Consider the following 25,644-nt stretch of genomic DNA (forward strand, 5'->3'; position numbering starts at 1 on the left):
ATTAAACCCTCCGTTAAATCTAACTCAGCCTCCCCGGTGCAGTTCACCACATTTAAAATGGTATTAAAACACCAGCACGCCCCCAACTTACTGCACGATCTAGCAGAGAGATCCTGGAATTACACCACGACACACACAAAGGCATTAGAAAACTGCTTTCTAAATAGCAGGCAGCATTGTACTTCCCAGGGCTAAGCAGGGCAGAGCAACACACACATCTGAAGACAACTGTTGCTCTCAGAATTCTTCTTTATTAAGAGCAGAAAGAAAATTTTGCTTAAGTTTCATACATAAAAAAGTAAACAGTAAAATTTTCTCTTCATAGTCTTTCCACTGAAGAAAACTGAGAAATAAGTTGTCTTTTTAGATAATGTTTATTTAAAAAAATAAAATTAATTGACAAAGATACCACACTATTTTGCATGCCGGCCATCCCTTCCGCTTGCAGAACCCTGTTCAACGCATTAGTCTTTAGCAAGAAACCGCTTTATCAGCAATGCATAAGCAAAAGAACCACATCGGTCTGGACTCAAACCTTGACAGCTGCTTCAGCTACACAAGCTAGTGCGATATCTCTGTTTTTACCAGCTCAGGTCTTTAGTAAATAAATTTCAAGTGGACACTAAACAAGTATTTCACTAAGAGATGATGAAATATTAAAATTAAAAGCAAGTCGTATTGCAGCTGTAATTATACTACATTAGAAACTTCAGTTGTTGGGGATCCATTCACCATATATAGATTATTTTGTAATCAAGGTAATTACAAAGACAGAGCATTACTCCCTGCATGCTTTCCCGGGCTTTGAACCGACAGAGATGACTACATGTAGAGTTGACTAGGGTGTACTTGGAACTCACTCTCTCAGGCAGGAGACTAGTTAAGGAGTGTTACTGATAACAAAGAATAAGAGTTATACAACATTGATTATTATAAATTACGTTGTTCTTATCTGCTTTTTGCCTTAGTCTCCTACATATCTTCACATCTGTTCGTGTAGAAAAACCAACTCTTTCTCATTTCTCCTTACGGTGACTCCCCGTTTTACTAATGGTGATTAGAATGCGTGGAGGAGGACTTGATTCGGAATACGTGGATGTGCAGATGGGCAGCGATCTGGTTGCACACACTGACACAGTATCGAAGCAAATCAAAGAGAGAAAAGATCTGCCAAGGGGGAAAAAAAAAAAAAAAAAAAAAAAAAAAAGAGACACACGTTTAGATCTATGTTTTCACAGAATATAACACAAGACTGTAACACCACCTGTGTCCTTCAGAATAAGAGCACTGGCATCTTCTTTTCAAGAATTAAATCTCGAACTCTGCAGGAATAATCACTCCGAGAAGAAAGGCAGTTTCTAGACACGCTGGCCTTTCTTCCAGCTTTGTAAGAATACAGGCTCTTAATTCTAGACTCACAGAAAGGAAAACAGTTACAGGAACGATACAGACACTGTGAAATGCCCCATTAACTCTGAACGGTGATAACCACACAGAAAAATATCCATTTTACTAAAAGGTTAACACTGCGTTTTGGTAGATAACACTCGAGTGCTTGATGAGCACAGATGAGCTTAGCTTAAGATATTTTTCCCTAATAGGCGCTGCTAGTAATGACAGCCGTACGTGCTTTCAAGAGCTTCAAGCACAGCCATACTCCACTTGCACCGCGCATAATATATTCCCTTGCTAACAAGGCTTCAACACAAACCTTCAAAATATTCTACTCTAAGCTTTGAACATTCGCTACATTGCTTTAAAGCTGTTCAAACTATGCGCCGAGCAAACCGTGGTTACCTCTGTTTGCATAACCTCTATTTAAAATTCCAGTCAGCAAAGTAGGTTCCCAGTCCCATCCATCACCCTCTGGGTGAGTCAGCTGGGCTCAACCCGCACAAACCAGCATTTGTGGAAGAGCACGGCAATGCCCGCGACGATTACCGACCGGCAGAGCGAGCCCACACTTACCAGGGCGATCCAGAGTACAATGTACTCATCAATAAAGCTGTTAAAATACTGGTCCAGAAACAATAGCGCTGGGCCTATGAACGCTGTGTCGTGCAGGTGCATTTCGCTTTTGGTCATGTGTGCAACCTACGTTAAAAAAAAAAATAAAAAAGGAAGTTTAAGAAATAAACATACACCCAGCCAAGGTAGAGTGATTTCAGAATAGACAAAGCCAAAAAAGTTACAGTTCGAGCCACATTACCGTAAAATCAGCGCGTATCAGTGGCCTAATATATTAAGTGGCAGCAGCAATACTGTTTCAGCCATGAAAGTCTAGAGCTACAGCAGGTGCAAGGTTTGCAGAGAAGTCTCTCCTTAGAACAAAGAACACAGCTACAGGAAAAACACCTAACGCATTTGCCAGCCCACAAACTTTTTCCTCCTGCCACAAACAACACAGTAAAATGGAAGTCGACTGGTAAATTTTAAAGTTTAGTTGAGCGTGGAAACAAAAACTCACAGCTGCTACAACTCCAAAAAAATCAGAGAGACATTAGTGTTCATCTCACTCCACTTACCAGCTCCCATCCCATAACGATCACCGCCTCCCTCGGGTTACCAATTTGGTGATCAAGTCTTTTTGTGTCCAAGTGTGACCTTCCCACCCCCCCGCCCCGCTGGGCACAGAGGTTGTCCTACACCACATCCCCGCTTTCGCCGCGGAGTGACCTGGTCTTGGTAAGAAATAACTCGCAATGGAAGAGAAGTTTACGTCCAACGCCGATCCAGTTCAGGTGGCAACGCAACATAGGCCTGCAGAACCCAGACGGCGTGGGGCAGCGGTTCTTTAATCCCTCATTCACTCTGTCCAACAGGGGCTCCTCTCCCCACAGCGTTGCCATCTGTTCCCCGGTACAAACCTGTTTAATTTTAACCACTATTTCTCTCCAATTGTTTAAGTTAAACCCTGAGCAGCCGTTCCAAACCTCAGCAGCTCTGTCACCTTCTCTCCTTTCCCAAACTTCCCTCCCCTCTGCATCCTGGGGGGATTTTCTGCCGCCTCTGTTCCAGCCCAGCTCATCACACGTGTGCAAACACACTTGTGAAAGTGTGAATAACCAGCCGGGGAAGGAGAAGAAACAGAACCCGGGCAACTGTCAGCTCTACTGGCACTGACTGAGTAGCCACGGCATTAGCTTGAGGTTCACCTCTCCTCTTTTCGCAGCAGCAAGGCTCCCCTGCACCTCCAAGCTACTGAGAGTAAAGCACAACTATCACTTCAGTACACAAACAGGCGGCAAGAGAGTCCATGGACTCACCAGAAAAACTTGAACATCTAGAAAAAAAATTTTACTACAATAACGAGAAACTTAAAGGTTCTGGGACACTTACCACTAGTTTATTTGTTATCTTCGCCGACACAAAACCAAAAGTAAGTATGTATAAGCAGGGGTGCCTCTCGAAGAGCTGCACGGCAGATTTCTTGTAGATCATTGCAGCTAACGCGATCACTGACCCAATATGAAGAAAAGGTGAAAGGACGCTCGTTCCCTACAGCGAGATAAGGTTAAAGCATCAGGTTAACAACACGTGCACGTCGCAAAGAAACCTCAAGCAGCCAAACACTCGCCCGGTATGCAACGCATGGTTTCTAACTAAAATCACATTACAAACACATCTTTCTGAACACTGGTACTAACAGGAACAAAGTGCGGTGAAACTCGAGCGAGCACGAGCTGAGAATGTGGTTGAACCTGTCTTGTGCTGGGGGAGAAAATAAGGTTTTAGGCAGCAAGAAGCGCACGGTTTGATGCCTGTCACACAGGCAGGGGTGACAAGCTTTACCTATCGCTTTTTCTGTGCCAGCTAGAAAGCAACTAAACCAACATTTTAAGTAGCAAATAATTATTAGGCCAGTAGAGAACTGGTTTTTGGAAAACTCCCGGGGCTCCAGAATCAATCATCAGCTCCTCTGAAACAGAAGGTCCTTGTGCAGATACCCCCACCTCTACTTTTCCACTGGTAGTAAGAACAGTTCAGGTCTCTCAGAAGGATTAAAGCCATAACCAATCTTCTTGAACTTCCATCGGAATGAATTTTTGCACTGGCCTTTTCTATGAACTCCTTGGCGGGGCGTGTATCTGCATAACCTGTTTTACACGCTTAATTCAAAAGCAAATATCAAAGTACCACGAGCATTTTTAATCACTCAAAAATTTTAAAACTCTTGACTCGTAAAGCTAATATTCTTCCGCACACAATATTGACTTGTTTTGCCCCAGCCAGCAAGGAACCGAAAGGAAAACATTTCACACGTAGGAGGTATTATGTGAAACAAAAACTGAACGCATGGCTGAAAAGCCACAGAGTGCTGAAGAGTAACCAGCAGAACAAGGTACTTACTGCTATAGTGGATCCGTTTTTGCCGACTCCCCCTGTGAAGATTACACCAAAGTAGTTTGTACAGGAGAAAATGGTTCCTGCGACAGTACAGAGCGCCGGGAATATTTTCACCTGAATATTCAGTATTGGAATCTTCATGGAAGAGAGACAAGAAGTTAAAACACGCACAGGCAAACCGAAATTGGGCTTAAATACTTCTGGTGCACTCAAACACTCCACTTTCCAACGCCACATTTGCTTTTCTTTCTCTGCTGCACAGAGATTTAAATTTCTACAAGGCATAGAGAAATATGTATTTTTCCCAATAATCCTTCCATCAAGCTTCCGATGAAGTTCGGCTTATCTTCAGTTCCCTGAAAAGCGCAGTGAAAAGCAGAACGTGGACAGAAACCAAGAGCTTGCTAGCTGAACCACCCAGCTATCACGCGGAAGAGAAGTCTCTGAAGCTGGCCGTAAAACTCACAGCTGCAGCCCAAGATCAAACTGGGCAACGCAAGAGCCATTGGAGAGGATTAAACAAAGCCCCTGAAGAAAGCGGGCACCACCTTATGGGCAAGCCAAGGGAAGCAAACAGAGATCAGACAAGTCATCTCCGAGCCACCGAGCCCAGGAGAGCAAGCAATGGGGTTGCTAAAGAAGTGAAAAAGTACAGGCAGCTTTGAAAGAAAGGCTTCATTCTGTAACAGCAGGGTTTCAAGCAGAACAGAAGAAACTAGAAATGAAGAAGAAAGTTCAAAATAAGCCACAGGAAATACGTTATGGTAGCAAGCGTTTAAGAGAGAACTACCCAAAACTTCCAAGACCTTATCCATACAACTACTAAAAATCTTCACGGGCTCTTAACGCAGGAACTGAAGTCACAGCACTTGGCTGAATAAACACACTTGGCTCCCCACCAGCAAGGAGTCCAGCTGCAGAGAGAAACCCAAATGAGGTCAAGTTGTTTCTATTTTTCTTCAATTACACTCTCAGCATAGCTTTCAGCAGGTAAAGATCATTAGCTTTCTATCGAGTTCAATAACTTCATCTCTCGATCTTTTGAGGGCACAATTAAGAGGCAGAGCCAGCTTTAACTCTTCAAGCCTTGCTCTTGGGCGGCCTGAGGAGCGCCCAGATCACCTCTCCAGCTTGCTGCCCTGCAGCTGCCGGCCGGCCGGCACGGTTTCGTGACACTCCGACATATTTCTCCCTTGCTCAGGCTGCACTGTAAAGTCAAAAAAAAAAAAACAACCCAAAACGTTTTCGGATAGTAAAGAAAGAATAACGACAAGTAAACAAAAGGCACACGTTGCCAGAGAGTGGAGCGCTAACTGTGATCATTCACTAATGTCATTAGGACTTGTGTCCTATATACAGGGCTTACGTCCTCATACAGGACTTCTGAAGGTCCCTCCTCAGTCTGATAAAGGAAGGTACCTGTGCTGCCCTCTGCTTCGAAAATGATACCTTGGTATTTAAAGAATGGGGTGAATTTGCTCTTCTACAGGAAAAAGAAAATAATGTCGAGCTTCATACGGGAGTCAAAAGACATTAAGCCTGACATTTCCCAAAACCAAGGGGAGGTTGCAGGAAAAAAAAAAAAAACACACACCCAGGAACTCCCAACTGCTCCTAACACATCTGAGAAAGATGGAAAGGCAAAAGGATGAGACCGTGCTGTTGTAACATCCTTAACAACACTCTCCTTTTTGCTTCCACTGAGAGCTGCACCAGTGGTAGGTATCAGACTGCACTTAACAGGCAGAAATTATTAATGGGAAACAACGCTACATACAGAAATTTGACAGAGGAAAGTCAAAGGAGAGGCATAAAAAGGCAGCACCGGCTAAATTGCTTCACATACGAAATGGAAGCAGCGAGGCCAAAAGCTGGAAGCAGCAAAGGCCAGCAAATAGCATGGAGACGGGGGGAATAAAAAAAAAAAAAAAAAAAAAAGCTGAGTAGAGGGAGAGAGGGAGCTGTGCTCAGAAATCTTCCTACAAAATGGCATTGCGGCCCCAGACTTTTTAATAAGAGGATACTACAAGGCAAGCTACAAGACTGCTTCATCCGGTATTCCATCTATCACTACGGTCCATGCAATTACTCTGACCCTGCCAGGAATTGCCCGGCTTTCACCAGAAGTCAGATGCACGCAGAACTTCACAAGACTACGTCAGTAACGCAGACATGTATCACAAGCCAGATCTGCTGCAGGTAAATGATGTTTTCTATTAAACCCTTTGAGGTTGATTACAAGAGAAAGGCTAAACTGCACAGAAAGCTTCTCAATACAGGTACTTCCTGGTAAAGGGAGCATTCCAAATTTTGTCTGGAAAAAAACATGCACATTAATGAAAGCAAGCGGCAGCAGGCAAAGAATGGATTAACGAGTTCTTGCCAGAGCCTGGATTAAAGCAAGCCTGGAATTATTTGCTAGAAAATTCATATCAGGCCTCCAGACTAGATGCCATCAGAGTTTTGTGCAGCACGAGGGCCACGAAGATGATCCGAGGGCTGGAGCCCCTCTGCTGTGGGGACAGGCTGAGAGAGCTGGGGGGGTTCAGCCTGGAGAAGAGAAGGCTCCGGGGAGACCTTCCAGCCCCTTCCAGTCCCTCAAGGGGCTCCAGGAAAGCTGGGGAGGGACTCGGGATCAGGGAGGGGAGCCATGGGATGAGGGGGAAGGGTTTTACACTGAAAGAGGGGAGATTTAGACTGGATATCAGGAAGAAATTCATTGCTGTGAGGGTGGTGAGCCCCTGGCCCACGTTGCCCAGAGAAGCTGTGGCTGCCCCATCCCTGGAGGGGTTCAAGGCCAGGTTGGACGGGGCTTGGAGCAACCTGGGCTGGTGGGAGGTGTCCCTGCCCAGAGCAGGGGGTTGGAACCGGATGATCTTTAAGGTCCCTTCCAACCTGAACTGTTCCATGAGCCCATGAATTGGGATTTTTTTTTTTTCTAAATAAATAATTAGGAAGCAGTCAGGAGAAGAGCAGAGCTAAGGGCTCAGGGAAGCAGCAGTGAAGAGCTTAGAAGAGACTACGCATCCACAGGTTGCCACGGGCACTCCTGGCAACTCCTCCTGGCCGGCTCCTAGTCCCACAGACCACCGTCAGCTGGGCAAGTCCCAGCCCTTCTCCCAGTGCTGGAGCCCTGCTGTAGGCACGGACACTTCATCCACATCTGCAAGAAGAACAACAACTCACAGCAGGCCAAAACCCAGCTTGCTCTACATTCATGAAGTGTTTATGCTCTTCAAAGATTACGGTGCGGAATAAAACTCAAGCAATCACAGCGCTTTTCTCACTTCAAACTGAAAAAAAACCAAACCAACCCCTCTGCGTAATCACCGCATCAAACAAGCTGTACCTACGCTTGCTCACTTTACTCACATTTTCCAAAGGCAGATCGCAGCTGCAGTCGTACTCACCATCCACCAGAAATTACCGCGCTCCAGGAGCCTCGCGGAACGGCATTTTAACACGCTTTAAAGAGAATCTACGCTGCCAGAAAGAAGGAAGCCACTACAGGCACACACCGTTTCCCGGGAAAAAAAGAAAGCTAATGAAAGCAACAATTGAACAAAATACACAATTCTGCATTTAGCCCATTCAGATTGTTTTGCTTTTTGCACGTTAGCATCAGAAAGTGGAACGTTTGAGTGTACAACCACATTTTATTCCATTATTCCCCCCCCCCCCCATAGAAACAAACCAAAAAAACCAAACCACCAATGTTGCTGTCACATACAACAACTGAAGGACTGAGGGGTGGAAAGGAGGGGTTGTGCGATATGTTTTGCTCTGCAAGTAGTAAATAACATTTCCCTCGAAACAAACACAAAATCTCACAAGTTGAATGAGAAAAAGGAAAATCCTTAATTGTCACGGGAAACCTGATGGAGTTTTGTTCTCCGGAGAAATGCCACCATTAGTCCAACACCGGACTTCAAAATAGTTTAATCTTTTGGGAGCTGACTTAGCCAGACGCTGCTGCAACACGGGGCTTTTAACAGATTTCAAGGTTTCGCTGAAAAGGGTTATTTAATAGGTTATTTAAAAGGGTTATTTGAGTTATTTAATACCACAAGGGAACAATTTCTAAGCTCGCATAAGCATGACCTCGCACTGAATTGTGCCGGAGGTTGCTGTGGCAGCATTTTCTCCCCCTTTTTCAAAAAGAGAAAAAGGAAACCGAGAACACGAACCGGGAAATCCCTGTTTGTAACGCCGAACAGCAGCTGCACAGGGATGGTGCCACGCTCATCTCTCTGGAAAAGTTTGGCACCAGTACACTGACTTGTAACCTCTTTTTTTTTTTTTTTTTTTAGAATTAGTTCTGTCCCCACTCATTCTCTTTCCATGGTATTTACTTTGCAGTTTACATCATTAATCGGGGGGGGGGATGCTGGGGTTTTAAAGCCTGAAAGCAGGTGTAGCAGAATTGGGGTAGCCAAGGTTAGCTCCTTTTTCTAGATATTCTCCGCAGCGTTAGAGAGTTCATTTCTCTAATTACATGAAGCAGATTAGAAAATCATCAAGTTGTTTCAGTAATTTTTGACCATCTCTTGGTTTTATTGCAAATCAAGATTTCTTTATCCACCTTAAGAATTGGGTTTATCAAGTCCACAAACAAGATCAATACTCGGGAAGGAAAAACCCTCCAGGATATCGATGCTTCAGATGTTATTTCTGGCAATTTGTTTTTATTTCTGTACACATGTATACGCTTTCCTCTGGACAAAGCTATTTTGATAGCCCAACGTGGCTTCGGTAATGCAAATATAAAGTCAATTTATGACAGCTGCCATAAACTGCCAGCTTAGCCTAGGTAACATCTGCAGGATCTATATGCAGCCAGCCCATGGCAGTCAGCTTGCTTAATTAGGATGATCTTAATTTTAAAAAAGAAAAAAAAAGTGACAATTTCCACCCTCCCCCCCCCCCCCCGCCCCCTAAAGATAAGAGCCACATTCAGGGCAAATTATCTACTGCTGGTCACCAACTGCTCTCCAAAAGTTTCCCCCATATCCTCAATCCCATCTAGCACTTAGCATTCCTCCGCTGCTGCTCTAGAGCTCCTGGCATGGAATTCATTCAAGTTTGGGGCAGCTCCCTCTCAAAGGAAGCTGGACTTCACGGAAGGTACATTTAACTTTGTGCAGCGTTTGGTAGCTTTCTACCTGCAAACACAAGATACAAAAATAATAGCTTTGTTTTAATAACTCCGGTAAAACCGGAACGCACAGTTATTGCCAGGTGACCTATATGCAAGAATATGTATTTCCATTGGTGAGGAAATGCGGACTCTTCCCCTTGCAAATTAAACTGTGCTGCTACACGCAGGGAGTTCTTCCAGGTGTCTACAAGATGATTAAAAAAAAAAAAAGGATAAAATAAGAACATGCTCAAAATTACCAGAGATTGCCAAAAAGGTGGTCCTCCAATGACTGCCAGTAAATGCATGATTATTATGAAGATTTGTACTTCAGTCACATCAATTCTGATTAGGTACAAAAAGCCAAAAAAAAGCAAAATTATTCAAAGCAATTTCAAGTCCGTTATTCGCAAGCTCAGCAGCTCTCCTCTATCATGCACAGTATAAAAAACTCCAAAATATCGAGGAAAATAGAAGCAGCTCAATTTATAAATAATTTAGAAAGCGAATATATATTTTAGTTTTATTGAGAAAACTAAGAGCCATGCTGCGCTATACTTTTTATTTCATTTCACAGTGCAATAAAAATCCACTTTGTCAAAAGGAACGGTTGGAACTCTTCTTTTAACCGACCTCTGCCAGTTGCAGAAATATTCAGTTTTAACCTTGCCCACCAAAAAAAAAAATAATAAAAATTTATTTCAGATGATAAAATTCAGGAAAGATATTTTTAATCCCTATTATAACCCCTACTTTTTTTTTTTTTTTTTTTTAATATGAGTATTCTCTCTGAATAGCATCAAACTTTAAAAAGAAACACGAATCCCTGAGGAGTTTATGCAAATGCAAAGGGTACAGTCAGCCGCGGTGCCAAAGATTACCCAACTCGGTCTCCAGCGCGCAGCAAGAAGAGCAACCGCTTCTGGTTGTAGCGGAGCCAGTCTGTTTTGTAGCAGGGTAAGAGGGAAAAGCTTCTAGAAAAGACCACGTTTACGGCTTTGTTTGAAAGGGCACGCAAAAGCCTTGGAGCTAGCAAGAGGGAAAAGCAGCTATACGAATCAAATCCGGAAACAGAAGTCGAGGAAAATACAAGTGAAATATAAAGAGGATGGACTTGCTGGTGCATGATATGAAGCCATCAAATACCATCTCGTACTGGATCAAAAATAATCCTTTGAGTCAGTTTATAATATTTATGGCATATTCCTTCTCTCTAATACTACAGTTCTACCTAAAAGAGTCAAAATTGCTTCTTGCAAATCCACGCTTTGCTGTTACAGAAACACCGTTGATATTACCAACTGCGTAGGCATCAGGGAATAATGGCTCAGGGGTGGGTTTTGCCTGCCTGCCATCAATGAGCTACAGTAATTAAAATAATTAAGTTTAATATCAGATCAGTGTGCTACCTCATTTTCCTTCCAGCCTCTGTACTGGTTTTGGAGTGGATCCTCTCATGTGAGAATCTCCAGTCTGGCCAAAACATGGCTTTGTTTCAGCAGCAGATCAATAAGCACAAGGGATAATTGTGAGGCTGCATCTAATTCCACGGAGAACGTCCCCCAGAGCATAAGAAAGCAAAAGGGTGACGGTACGTGGCATTCAATGCAAGCTCTTCTCTTACTGCGGGTTCTCTAAATCCGTACAATCTCTTTCGACAGGCTGTAGAGACCCTGCATCCATCTCCCACTGCGCAACTTCACCCTGCCGTTGGCCAAGGGAATTTCTGAACAACTCCCTGAGAGCAGGACACACACCTACGGAACAAACAGCAGGATCGGCACGCAGCGGCAGTGCCGGCAGCCAGCAAACAGGACACGGGGCACCCAAGCCCTCACTATCTACTGCTGCTCCCTCCCAAAGCCCTAAAGTAAATCAGCCACGAGGCAGCAGAGGGGAACGTAAAGGATGAAGAAGATGGAAGAGCAGCAATACCCAGGAACGAGCCAGACTCTTAGCATTTAATGGGAAAGTTTAGCCAAAGCTGTCAGAGGAAATCTAGAGAAGATTCCAATACGATCATTTCCTTTAGGTATCTCTGCTTTGTAAATTGTCTTTTCACTATACCAAGCATGGAGACACGAGAGACAGAGGAAATAGCCTCAGGGGTCCTCCTGTATTCCGATTTGTTCAATGACAACCCTGTAAGGCAATCACAGCTGGCTTGGGGAAAAAAATTAATTTCCACAAAGAGGAAAGAACATTCTAAAAAAAAAAAAATCCATATTTTCAGTCCTCATACAAACAAATTAAGCCATTGAGCTGCCTTGCAAGAAAAAGTAAAAATACTCAGCCATGCGAGAAAAGAGATATACAAAACACCTGATTAAATGCAAATTGCTTCCCCCGGCTTTTGGAGTCAGCGTGGAAATGTGTTTTCCTGTGTGTCCACCTGAGGAAGGGCTGGAGCAGCTCCGCGAGCACACTCAGGTTAAACAGGAGTATGGTTTAGCCTATTTCGCTACTTCTGACAACGAACTCAAAGAATATAAAGCAACTGAGAAAGCTCACAGAAACAGTGACCAGTGTAGGTAATGATTAATAACTATTACCTACTAAATAACTAACGGAGGTAACTCAAGTTTATAGCTTTCCTTGGACAGTAAAACAGGTTTCTTTCGGCAGCAGTAATCTGAATGCAAAATAAAGTATGGGCACATACTTCAGAAGAATTTTCAGATCATAAAAGACAAGGAATTCTGAGAGGCAAACTCTTACACAGAGCTGGGAGCCCAACTAAATCCACGGAAGCAGTGCCTGGGTTCAGGTTAGGGAGACGGCATTATCTTCTCTACACAGCCATGGCACAACCTTTGCGCCATCGCCTCGAAGCTCTGCCCTCCCCAACGCAAAGAAAAATGGCATCAGGCAGCTGGAAAGGGTCCAGCAATGAACTGCAAGTATATTTGCTTAAAAACTCCTCCCTCACTTACTGTGAGCATCTCATACTGCAGAACAAATATGAGTCTTAACTTCAATTCTACGTAAAGAGAAGATTTATTTTTTTAACCCCAAAGGGCTCCTTTAAGACAGAAGACAAAGACGTAAGACCAAACGAGGAGAAACTAAACACCTAAATAAAGCATAAGTTCTTAATATCAAGGATGAAAAGGGACTGGGAGCATCCTTTGCTCATCAAAACTACCATTAGATGACTTAAATACGCTCGACACCAGTAAAGTACATGCCTGATGCTGGAATTATCCAGCCAATTTTTCTTTTGCAGGATGTCAAATGGCCACTACTCAGAAATCTAAAATACAGGGATCCAGACAGGCAGCTCCCGAAGCGAGACCACAAAAGGGAACAACATTTGGAAACAGAAGCTGGGTGAAAGGCAGAAGAGGCACACTGTTCCTCTGGTCGTTTAACTTGACTTTAAAGTGACTGTGCAGTTACAGCATGAACTGGACTAAAACTACGCTGCTGCTAAAAGGAGCCGTCATCCCAGCAACTCTAATGACCAACCACTTTCTCCCTGCTTAGTCCCACCTTCTCCTTCTCACTACAGTCACGTGCCATCAACTGGACCCCAAAATTGGCTTAGCTAAAATGACCCAACCGAAAGTTACAGCCCTGGATCCAGTTTGGGCTCCCCAGTTCCAGAAGGACGGGGAGCTGCTGGAGAGAGTCCAGGGGAGGCTACGGAGATGCTGAGGGGATGGAGCATCTCTGTGCTGGGGAAAGGCTGAGAGCCCTGGGGCTGTTCACTGGAGAAGAGCAGGCTGAGAGGGGATCTCAGCAATAGCCAACGGGCCGGGGGCAAGAGGATGGGGCCAGGCTCTTCTCAGTGGTGCCCGGGGACAGGACAAGGGGTAACGGGCACAAACTTGCCCATGGGAAGTTCCATCTCAACATGAGGAGGAACTTCTTTACCCTGAGGGTGGCAGAGCCCTGGCACAGGCTGCCCAGAGAGGTGGGGGAGTCTCCGTCTCTGGAGACATTCCAAACCCACCTGGACGTGATTCCATCCAACCTGCTCTGGGTGACCCTGCTCTGGCAGGGGGTGGGACTGGGTGATCCCCAGAGGTCCCTTCCCCCACCATGCTGGGATTCTGTGAAAAAGACAAAGAATGGTTCCTGTCTCAGACTCTAGGATATCAGCTTTCCTTATCCATATTGTGTGGCCTCCTGAGCCACGCCAGCTCAGAGGAGGGCAGTGGAAAGGCTGCAAGCCCTCTCTCGGCAGCTAAACAAACCCGTGCTGAGTCAAAGTGACTGGGCAGCTACAGACTTGGACAACAAGGGAGTAAAAGGAGGAATAAATAGGTAGGAGCTAAGGTTTCCAAATGTGAGACAAGTGGACTGCTACCAACATTCCTAAAAGTCCTAAACAGCCCTTAAAATGTAACACGGTAAAGAAAAAAAAGTGAAATAATGCAATTAGAAAACAAAGCCACAATGGTTTTGTCAAGAAAGACACTGAGCAAAGGTAACACACAGCACCACCTGGAAAATGGCAGCAGGTCCGGCAGTCTAGAAGACATTCATTCCTGCACTTTAATGATTAACTTGCAGTTATGAATTGCCTCAAGATACAACGTGCGAGTAATAAAAAGATCCATAAATTCCCTCAGTCACCATCTTTCTTTTTTTAAACTCTGGCAGAACTGGAAAGGTACCCAGTAAAAGGAGCAGACAGGAGCGGGGCTGCGCAGAGAGCTGCCTGCTGAGCTTGGGTGCAGGCTGACCAAAGCCCTCCTGTACCCCCCACGCTGCCATTTTGAGGAAAAATAAATATAGCTTTCTTTACCGGCTAGGGAAGTTATTTGCAAAGCAAGGTGATAACATCCCTGCTTAAGTATTACATGAATAATACTGTCTTTTTTTTTCCACATAAAGTTCCATTGCACACTGGAGTGCCTCTTCCTACGGCAAGGACTGTACAAAACGCAAACTGGAGCGGCGGATCATTTATCAACTAATAATAGAAAAGTATTTTTAGCTTCAATGGAACAAGACAGGCACCGTGAGGGGGGAAAAAAAGCTCACGGCATTGGGAACTCAAAAGTGGGGAAAGGCCTTTGGTGCTGCAGCCCCCCCATTTAACCGCTGCACGCCACCAGTAGCCTGGTTGGTACCACAGGCAGAGCTGTAGGAAAGCAAACACATTTCAAAGCAAGGAGGGAATCAGCCAGTTCAAAGCCCGATTCTATTTTCTCCTTGGGTTTGTATTTATTTACTCATGTAAACCCTACAGTGGACATCCTAAGGGAAAAAAAAAAAACCACAAATGGGAAGAGCGTGAATTCTGCAGCTCTGCAGTGAGGGGGTTTCTTACAGCCTCTGAACTGGGATATTTTCGGCAATCGCTTGAGCCACACTTCCCCTAACCTGACAGTTTTTCTGCCTGATGCTTCCTGGCAAATTGAGTCACATCAGCATTGCCCAAACAGTTTATGTTGCTAGGATGATGCAGAGACGCGGTGCACAATGTGGCGGCTCCCTAAGACCTATGAAATGAAGAAAATGAAACAAACCGGTTCCCCCAAGACGTGCCCACACTACAATAGATGGACGTGAAGTTAGTGTAACAGTTCCTCAACAGACACGTGGCAGTCCAGCTCCAAAGATCACTTCTTCAAATAAACCAGGGGCTTTTTCATCTTCTAGAAAATAAACAGAAGGCCCTGAATTGAGTTTTTAAGATCACTGGGAAGATCCGGGCAAAGAACCAAGGAACAAAGATCAGACACTGAAGACAAAGCGCCAAAGAACCTAGACTCAATAGTGTAACAAACTAAAAATGCCAAGACAGAACATCTCATTGCAAGGCTGGGAAAAACATTCAAAATGACCCTGAAAAATACTGATTCTGCAGCAAACTGATGTTAGGAAAGAATAACAAAGAGCAGCTCTGCAGAGCTGAAGACGGCAAGCGGGGACTAGGTCGAACAATGTCAGCGCTGCGCCAGCCACCTCTGGGAACTAAAGGCTGTAAACAAGAATATCTAAATGTTTTAATTCGGATAAAGCCAGGGAAGCATAAACATTTGAGATTTTAAATGCACGCTTCATCCCTAGCTCCCTGTCTGCCTAAATTCACAAGGCAGCAGAACGCCTGTAGAGCTTCAAAGAGCTTTTTTTTGGATTTTATTGCACGCCCGGCAACACGTTTTACTCTTTAATTTGTCCTTCCTTCTCGTGCCAAACTCGAATGCAGATTGCTCGCTAGTTTTCAAACTTATGTATCCTGACATAATAGAAGATTATTAGGAACAGTATTACTCTAACATTTTATTTCCATTCCCCCCAAAAGTCTTTTTTTTTTCCCCCCCCCATTGTTTAAAGCCTTCGTGATCTTTTAAATAATTTCTCCATAGGCTAAAGGCAAACTTCAGAAACATTTTTAAGAATTCCCCCTCCGATGAATAAAAAGCCTTACTACCCAGCACGGGTAAGCACAAGGTTTATCTCTCTTGCAAGAATTGCAAGTTCTTCACTTCATATTTTGCCAGATGATGTAGTATTTTCAAGACAGGGCCAAATTATTATACTTTCCCACTACGGATGTTTGTCACATGAGCCCAGCTATCAGATGAAAAAGAGCAGCGCGAACACTTATTTCCCGTAGCTTAACCAGCTCAGAGATGGTGCGATACTGAAATAAAAACCTAGAGCACCCGATCTCAAACTGAATAATATAAACGTGACGCTTTGTGTGTTCTGGGTGGGCAGCTTCAAAGCAGCAGCATCTTTACTTATTAGTTAAACCTAAAAATAAAGACGCCAGAAGGCATCCGAAACCACACATCCAAGAATTTTAAGGTCATTAAGTCTATTCTGTAATTCAGGATGCCTAAAAACTGGTGAAAATTAGCGCGCGTGAGGGGACTTGTCACAAGCAAGCACTTGGCTTTGCGATACCGGGGCATTCTGTTAGTGTTTGTAAAACACGTTTCTTCTGGGATGGCGGAGGCATCCTGTCCCCGGGCAGAGACCATGGGGGGGGCTCCAGAGCGACACCTCCAGGTCACCTCTGCAGAGAGGCACCACTCCTCCCTCTCCCCCCATGCGGGGGCAATTCGGCCTCACCTATTTTAAACAATCCCCTTTCATTACAGAATCTGAACCTCTCACGTAACTATCATGCCAACAGGCGACTTGGGAAGGTTCCAAATGATTCAGTACTAAGTTGGCGTTTTTGTTGGTTTTGGGGGTTTTTTTGGTTTTTTTTTTTTTATCATCATTATTTTTTTCGCCCCAAGTGACTTCTTGGGCAGAGTCATAACGCTGTTCTCACAATGGCCTAAAATCTTGATTAAGCTTTTTCCTTCTTTCAAGTTATCGCTTGCTACATTACCATTTCCTGACAATTAGTATTTCCAGCCTTTCATAGACTGTCAACAAAGTATTTAACAATGATGTCATCTGACTACCTCAGAGCACGCCCAAGGGTCAGAGGCAGCCGGTGGAGATGACGTGCACCGTGATCGAGCAGATTGCTGATATTGTTGGACCTGAAGTAGGGCTGGTAATTAAGGACTCTCGCTAATAGCCTCATGAAAGCAGAGATTGTGCTGAACTATTACATGAAGAAAAAAAAAAAAAAGACAACCAAAAAGAACGGCGTAATTTGCATCAATGCAAGTTTAACAAAGACTATGTCAACAAACCACCAAAAAAAAAAAATGATCTCAGTTCTATTTAAAATCTGACGCAGTTCTAAGAAGGCTATCCTAGAAAGCTATTCCTATATCCTCAATATTTCAACAGAAACTCCTGGTGAATAATCTAGAAACGATGAGAAATTTTGAGGAACCCAACTTACTCACTGTTAATGATCCCATTTTATTGGGAGGGAAACACACCACCCCCCCCCCCGCCCCATCTGCACTCTACTAAAAAAGCTGAAATAAGGAAGAGAAAGTCAAAGAGTAGTAAACCAGAGTGGAAAAGGATATATTTAGCACAGACATAAGGAAAAGCATTTTGAAAATAAAAGACAATCAGGAAATGAAGTTACTTAACAACGAAGCTACACGCACAGTTAAGCGACTGGACTGCACGGATGAAGTGGTATTGTTCAAAGTGGGCATTTTTAACCAGTAACTGCTGAGTTTTTAAGCTATTGCACAGCATACAGTGCCCTGAACTAGCCCAGCGATTCTTTTTTTCTGGTGGAAAGGTATTTAAACAGCAACAAAAATTCTACCGTTTCAAGAAGCAGTTCCAACAAAATTACCCTACACCCACACTCACAGAGCTGCCTGCACAAGCCTGGTTTTCTTTTAGGTGAAGCCAGAACTCTGACAAAATAAAAAGAAATGTTTAAAGCAATTTTTTCTCTTTAACAGGCAGGTTTTTTTTTTTTTTTTGCTTTGTTTTCAAGTAAAACATGATGCTTTCAAAAAAAAGAATTGAGTTCCAGTTAGCTCGGATTTTTACTGCTCATTCAGACTTCGCAAACATCTTTTCCCCCCACGTATTAAAGCACTTGTGAAACACCCTTAGGAAGATGCTTTTTGGATACGAGTTACTGTGTGCATGACAAAGGTGCTGTCTCTGCTTAGCCCATGCCATTGCTGCCAGGGAGCATTAACGTTGGCTTTACCGTATAGTTCCAGAACCAGGGCCCCAGAGTTCCTGTGAGAAGCTGGATTGCTATCGTACAGAGCATAGACTCCGTAACATCAAATCTACGTGCGAGGGAAAGAAACATTTCAAAACATTTTCCTGAGCACTTTCAGTTAAGTGGAGCCATTAAAGCACATCTTCAGTCACAAGCTCCAGACAACTACTGTGCAGCGTTGAGATCATTTAAAGGTTAGAGGAAAGGAATTAATGACCACAAAACATGAGTATTAGTGAATTAACAAAAATATCGCAACCCACATGGTATTTTAAACTCCATTCAGAGCTTCTGCAATTTACCGTTCCACTCCAAGGCGTGGGAAACACAAGCATCGATGTGTGCATGAGGAAACCAAATGAGATTCCTTGCTCCCAGTCCCAGGAAGATTCATAATTAAACACAATTCAGGACCTCTCATCTCCCTACCCCATACTCATATCTCCAAATGACACTCCATCTATGAATTCTTCACCTAAAGCTGCTACTGCCTATTTTTTTGTGGAGCAGAAGCGCAGATGGCACCTTCCGTTTGCCACCTCTAAGGGACAGCAGGGATTTGCACCTCCTGCTCGCGCCGCTCGTTGGCAAGTAATGCTAAAACAAGTCAAGTGAGCTCTGGAACCCTATTCAGTGGCAACCAAACTCCGGTCTCTATACGTTTATTTTTCATCCCTGAAAGAGGGATGAAAAAAAAAATATGCTGTAGCCAACAGAACCACAAATACCACACGTATTCCTTATGGTAAAATGCAGATTTATAGCGTTTTATAACTAAAATATTTTAGTATTTTAGTTACATATAAATAAAAATTATATAAAATATTTTAAAATACGATCAGACTAAAATTACATTAAGCCATCTAGTTAAGAAAAAAGATTTGAGCAATAACAGTTTCAGCCGTAGCCGAGATCCTGTTTATTGCAGTGCTTATCAAAGCGTGCCTGGAATAGGAGGACACAGACTGCCATCCAGCAACACGTCAATCGATTAAAAAGGTCCATCAGAGACACCAAGTTCATCGTGCTCGCACCGGCAGAGCCTCAGAAGCGCAGTAACGCGGTGCAGTCCCATGCTGGTGAGAGGGGACAGTGAGTTTCAGTCTGATAAGCATTCTCGGTTTAATTATCACAGCACATAATACAGGCTAGAGTTGGAAAAGGTAACATCTGGTGTTTTAGGGAATAGAGGAAGAGAAAGTCACACATACAAACAACACAGCTTTGGTACTTTTGCACAGCTGCAGTTTCTTTTCTTTTTTTCCCCCCCTATGTTACTCCTAGTGATATTTGTAATTGAGACGTGGAGTCATTTTTTAAACATTGTCCGGGAAAGCTTAAGAGGGGGCCATCGACCTTGGCATGTGCTTAACTCTTAGATGTTGTCAGCGACAAGTCTTATTTTGTATGCCATCTGCTCCGCTGGGGTCCCTTATCAAGCTGGTAACAGTCTTGAGCCAATTAACACGCAATTGATCAGTCATGCATCCCGAATATACTCTTCACAGGGCTAATTTATTAAGCACATTCCATGTGCAGTTTTTAAAAGGTCCAGTTTGATTAAACAAGCCGTTAAGACTCTACAAGGGCCAAGATCCAGAGTTTAGAGACAGCTGCAGTCAGTTCTTTCCTCGTCCAGAACGGCGAGCCGAAAGGACTGAATTCAAAATTGAGAGATTTCCTGAGAAAGTGAACCAACCAAGAACAACAGGAAACAGATACTTACACTGGGGATTGCTCTGAAATCAAGTCCATCACTACCGATACAGCTGATCTAATACAGCTTCTTTTTAATAGTGTGTGAAACTAAGGGGGGGTGGGTGGGGGGGGAGATGTACCATCCTCCTCCCCAGCGCAGGACTCCTGGCAACAGTCCTGTGCAGCAAAACACAGCAAGACAAGAAAAACACTCTTGCCTCATCAGAGCACAGAAGTTACGCGGCTGGGAAACTCAAGGGGATACGTCTGCTGTTTAATAACTCTGCGCAGCAGCACTCGGGTCTGAGAAATGATGATTCTTCCATCTGTCTCATCCCCATCCACCAAGCGTGCAAGGGGGATTACTCAGGCTGGGCAATGAACTACGAATCCGAGCATGAGACAAAGCATTGTTTTCTTAGGGGAGCCACTGCAGCAAGGAAAGAATGTTCATCATCACAACACAAGAGAAAAAGGCTTGAGAGTCACATGCTAAAAGTCCAAATGCTTCGTTTTAAAGGTTATTACGGAGTTTAATCTTAACTCATTCCAATCCAGCATTTTCACTTGGACGTAATGAAATACCAATAGCATGAATAACCGCACAGAAAAAGAAAAGCGTAAGCAAATTAAAACTATTTCCACCTACAGGAAATTCATCTTGAGGTTAAAATAATATTAAAAGTGAGCCATAAGCTTTCTTCCTTTCCTTGTTGTAATACATTCAAGATGATACCTAAATTTTTCCTTTTGCTGCTCATTAACATAGATTAAAAGTTGTGCAGATCTGATAACGGGGTGAAGCCTGTGGCATCACGGTGAAGCTCACCATTTCACACCGCAGCAAGAACATCTTTCAATGATAAAGGCAGAAAAATCAGCAGCAGCATCTCTGCATGTGACTGCTTGGGTCCTGCTTTAAAACGCTGTTAAGGGACTTGTGAGAGGGAAAGGAGGAGGAAGAGGATCACGATGTGGAAAAACCCCTGATCATTTACGTCAGCCCTCGGCAATTTCGGCTGTAGGTATTATTGCTATAGCAAGGCACTTGCACATATTTCTATGACACACACCAAGCGGTGGAGAAACGCTGAGGGGCGGCAATGAGTGGCTGAAGCACGCAGAAGGCGGCAGGCTGCAAGCAGCAAACTTAACACCCACCACAGCGATACTTCACCATATACTTCTTGCAAGCGAAGGGAAACTAATTCCCCTCTGACAGCAAGAGAGACTCTACTGAGCTTCAGACCTTCCTCTGCAAATAACTAAGGTGTTAAAGTTCTTGAAGAAGAGCTGGAAAAACCTCATAAAATTGAAAGTTTTAAGCCCTATAATCGTGGAGATTACTGCTTATCTCCTACCCTAATCCTGAAGCTGTTCCCAAGAGCAAGAACTCAATGTGCTAAACTTTGACTTGGAAGGTTTCCATCTCTGTGTTTTGGTATTTGGTGTGAATTGTCTGTCCAAGACAACACGCTGACTCCCTCACCGCTAAAGAGGAAGGCTTCATTTCAGCTGCTGGCCTCATTTATTAATCTCCCCTTTATACCCCAGTGGTAGTACTGGCAAGCAGGCTCCGAAGGTTCACCAAATTAACCTTCCCTTCCTAAACCAACCCATTAGCAAGCGGGCCCTTGCTTATGGACAACTGCCACAGTGTCACTGAACGAGAATGTTCTCCCAAATTCTCCAACATTCCTCAATAACAGCTGTTTTGTTAGACAGCCTGAAAGCTTTTGCTTTCTCTAAGGACTCTTATCCAAACAGTGAAGTAACTTTTTTAACTTTTCAGTTATATGAAAGCTGGTAAGAACGGAAAACTTCCTCTCACTGTTTACCAATATGCCTTATGAAGCATCCTTAGAAACTAATTTCCATCTCATTGTGTGTGTGTGTATATATATATATACACACACACCCACACCCACCCACCCTTGTAATTTCTACTATTGCCAACTTTCCGTATTTCAATTAAGACAGGTTGGGATAAACCAGATAATGCAATAACTTGCAGGAGAAATGCTGGAGACCATGGCGCACATCTCCGGGTGGACCCTCGAGGAGCGCCCACTGGGTTTTTAAAATAGGACTCAGCACCTCCCCGAGTCCAGCACAGCCAAGCGTACGATGTCTTTACCTGTGCAGTGCCGTGTCTCACATCTCTTAAGACAACAGTCAGGTTGCAATGCAGAACCCAGCTCCGATCTGACAGAGACTAATAGCTCCAGCTCCGCTTCCAACCATCCTGGATGTGAGGCAGCTCCCGCCGAGTCCAACTGTCTGTGCGCTGACCTTCTAAGGTCAGATCCAGCACTGAACCTGCACCAATACAGGCATCTTATGGGCTCCTAGAAGCCACAACAGCGAGCAGGGGCAGTATTGAATCCAAGTGGAGTAAGTTTAGATCTGGAAGAACCCCAGAGCTAATAATTCCAACTGGGCTCCAGCTAATGGCAGGCAGATTGCCTTCAGGGTTTGTGCACCATGTTCCCTAATGGTTCCAGTTTCTGCACTGTGTTCCTGAAGTACTAGATCGTTTCCACATGGAGATGCAGAAGTCCATTGAGGCTTCCCAGTTTGATTTTTGTGATAAGCAGCAGAAAATGCACTTTTTCCAAACCAGAGATGCCCCAGTTATGGCACAGCTGCACCCACACAAGACTAAGCCCAAAACAAAGCTCATTCTGTATTGCAGCACAGCCAGTCCGCAATCCAGATAAACCAGTTACTGTGCTGAAAACCAGAACAGGAGAACAAAGCGTTTGGACTGCTTTAATATTGAATTTTTTGCTGCAATTCAGAATCACCATTTTATTTCTTCAGATGTGCAGTATATTCCTGCTCTTTCACAAGCCCATTCCCAGGTCGGGTATTTGTTCTTGAACAAAACTCGTGCATAGGAGACTATCCGTGCTGTTCCCCGCTGCCTTTGACTCTTGATGTTACTTACAGTGACTTCTGCTGCAGCCAGCCCAACTTGCTTTGAGACACTTCCTGCTTCCTCATGGGGAATTTTTAGGCAATACTGACCTCTAGCTATTTTTTTTGAGCTATTCAAGCAACTCAAGTTGCTTTTTGAGAAGTCAGCATCAGCTGCCAAGATCTAATAAAATTCTATGAGCATTTAAAGATGGAGAGAGATCACAGGGCCTGACCATCTCAACTGATTATCCTGCAACGCTAGAGCAGTGCAGGGCAGCTCCCCGCAGTTGCCAGTGGGAAGAAAAAACCAGCACAGCTGATGTATTCAGTAATTGGGCACAATTAAAGTAATACCTTTCCTACTCCACCTGCAATATTCCACAGGAATTTAGCAGAAGCGATTCCATTTCCTCCTCCCTCAGGGTGAACACTCCCGCTCTACAGATCGAGTCTGACTCAAAGTGCACTCTGCACAGCCTCGGTGGGATATCAAGGCTGGTACAGTAACAGCACATACCAATCAGACATTCTGTTCTGCAAGCATACACTTAATTTGACACGCTAATTTATCTTTTTTTTTTAAGACAATGGACTTTTTCAGCAAGCCAAGTTGATAATGCATTTCACTGTTCAAGTTTGAGCTGTGTGTAAGGAGTAAAATATTAATCTCGCCCTTTAGCAGTCTGCTCCTCTTCTGAGCCATTTCCAGTTTGCTTATTGAGCTGATGTCTGTAATGAAATACGATTTCTTGAACATAGTCTCACCACAGAAAGACAGTAAGTGATAACCAACTGTGTGCTCTTTCCTGGCTCTTTGGAATGGAAGGCAATTCAGAAATGCTGACATGTTTCCTAAACGCCACTACTTTTCACAGCCCCCTCTGTGTTTTCGACAGAGTTACTACGTAGGATACACAGACAGGAAAAAGCTCCTGTGCATTAAGACCTTTTTGGCTCCTTTCAATAGCTGTCTCTGATTCCACTTATTCAGGAGTAAGAATATCTAAGCCTGTGCACTCCCGTGAATCTGAGAGGGCAGATAAAATACAGACTTTTTTTCAGTTTTATGATTGGTGAAATGAAAGCTTCAGGAAAAAAAAATACTATCAAGCAGTGAGAATCAATTAACTGGATAAATAATCTGAGTTTTTCCCATAGAAATGAACGTCAGCTTATGCCAGTCTATTAACCTTATGACACAGGGCAAATGAAGAAACAAATGTGTTCACTATAGAGTGCTGTCCATTATCTGAAATAATGATACACATACATTTGTGTGCTTATTGCCTCCTCTACATTAGCTACATATCGATGGATCATCAAATTCTCATAGTACAGGGCCATGCAGAACAATAGGATCTTCTACAAAATGCTGTCTCCAAAATATAAAGACTCCTCAACAAAAGCAAAAAGCAAGAGTTCCAGACAATACCAGGAGCATTCACCACAAAAGCAAACCGGGTGGTTTTAATATTTGCATCTGTAAAGTCAAGCACATGCCAAGGTTGGGGGTTTTTGTGTTCTTTGATTGGTAACAGAAAAACCTCAGTTACCAGGACCCCGTAAAGTTCAAAGGGAGCTAGAGACATTCAGTATTGAGACCTTCGGTACAGCATGAAAGTGAGAAGCCTAAAACATTACAGGATTTGAGGCAGACATCTTACTTTAAAGGTTTAAGTACCAGAATTGACTGAAACTACTCTGCCTGCTTTGGTGTAGTCAGGATTACAATAGGGGTCTAGATTTTTTTTTTTTCTTTTCTTCCTCCAATAGATATTGGACATTTCTCTGCCCTCTTTTATTTTTGAGCAGAAACACAAAAGTTTCTCAAGAGAATCTGCATTAGTATTCTGTCAATAAGAGCCATTATAGATAAGAGGTTCAAAATTGTACTGTTTTGGCAGTATCTGGGTATCTATAGATCAATAACAGTAGACTGAATAAATGGTGCATGTTTTAGCACGGTTTCCAAATCCCGTACAAATTAAGGACAGATTTCAGAGGTTTCCAGGTGCAAAATCATTCCGCGGCATATTTACTCAAAATACATGTTAGATCTATGAATCAAACATAGAACAAACGTACATTTCCACATTAAAGCTAGTGAATCCCACAGCCCACCGAGTCCTTGTGTTCTGTTTCCCCACGTACCCTCACCCCGCAGTAAACGGCATTTAAGCTTTCGACTTTGTTGGTATTGCCATTTTGGTCCCATTATTGACAGAACCACGGTCTACACTAACTAAAAGAGATTCAGAACTTTAAATTGTAGGCACAATGTCAATTAATACACTATATTTTAAGAATTATGGTTAATAATGAAGATTAACTATCCATCATCACAAGTCAAACCATATCAAGAGGTAGGCAGGTAAATGAATACCAAAGCCAGACTGCCACCATCTGACAAAAGCTGACCGTTCTTGGGGATGAAACACCAAGTACTTTAAACACAAATACAGGAAATCACCGCAGAAGCTCCTAATTAACTAATATGACAAAAGGATATTTTATTACTCCTACAACAAGCAAAGTAACTTTCAGTATTAATTGTGGATTCAACAGGTAGTAGCTGCCACAAGCTCTAAATGTGTATATATACATGAATATAAACGGTTTACTACTGCTCTAAAGACCCGAACTACAATCACATAAAGTGCAACTAGACAGGAAAGCAGCCTAACTTTCAGTTTTATTTTCAGCCAAGGTACTTACATGCCAAAGCGCAACGTTCCAGAGACGTACGTCTGCCAATGTGCGCAGTAAAACATGAATGTTCCAGCAAAACAACAAAAGAACATCCAGTCAGGGTTCGTTCCCAGCTGCACAGCAATACAAGTTCCCAAAACCACAAAGACTGCAGGAGAAAATCAGTCACATAGTAAAAAGATAAAGTGTGATGCGTGTAAAGAACCCTATCAGAAACAAATCTAACAAAAGGACCCAGAGAAGGAGAGACAGCGTGAAG

At 43.5% G+C, this 25,644-nt stretch overlaps 1 protein-coding gene across 5 annotated transcripts in view; it reads right to left on the reverse strand.

The window, feature by feature from the left end:
• Window positions 1–235: 235 nt before the first annotated feature.
• Window positions 236–25,644, reverse strand: part of CEPT1 (choline/ethanolamine phosphotransferase 1) — a 33,724-nt gene continuing 8,315 nt past the window's right edge. For 3 of the 5 annotated variants that reach the window (XM_063356443.1, XM_063356444.1, XM_063356440.1), the window contains exons 4-9: window positions 25,392–25,533; window positions 9,745–9,829; window positions 4,351–4,482; window positions 3,340–3,498; window positions 1,969–2,094; window positions 236–1,167 (exon numbers count right to left, since the gene is read on the reverse strand). In XM_063356443.1, coding sequence (XP_063212513.1) covers window positions 1,048–1,167; window positions 1,969–2,094; window positions 3,340–3,498; window positions 4,351–4,482; window positions 9,745–9,829; window positions 25,392–25,533 — 764 coding nt within the window. In that variant the 3' untranslated portion in view covers window positions 236–1,047. Of the gene's footprint in view, window positions 1,168–1,968; window positions 2,095–3,339; window positions 3,499–4,350; window positions 4,483–9,744; window positions 9,830–18,038; window positions 18,124–25,391; window positions 25,534–25,644 lie in introns of all 5 variants that reach the window. The other 2 variants (XM_063356441.1, XM_063356442.1) reach the window with 2 other exon arrangements.

The sequence above is a fragment of the Chroicocephalus ridibundus genome, chromosome 20, assembly GCF_963924245.1.
Source record: "Chroicocephalus ridibundus chromosome 20, bChrRid1.1, whole genome shotgun sequence".
Lineage (NCBI taxonomy): Eukaryota > Metazoa > Chordata > Aves > Charadriiformes > Laridae > Chroicocephalus > Chroicocephalus ridibundus.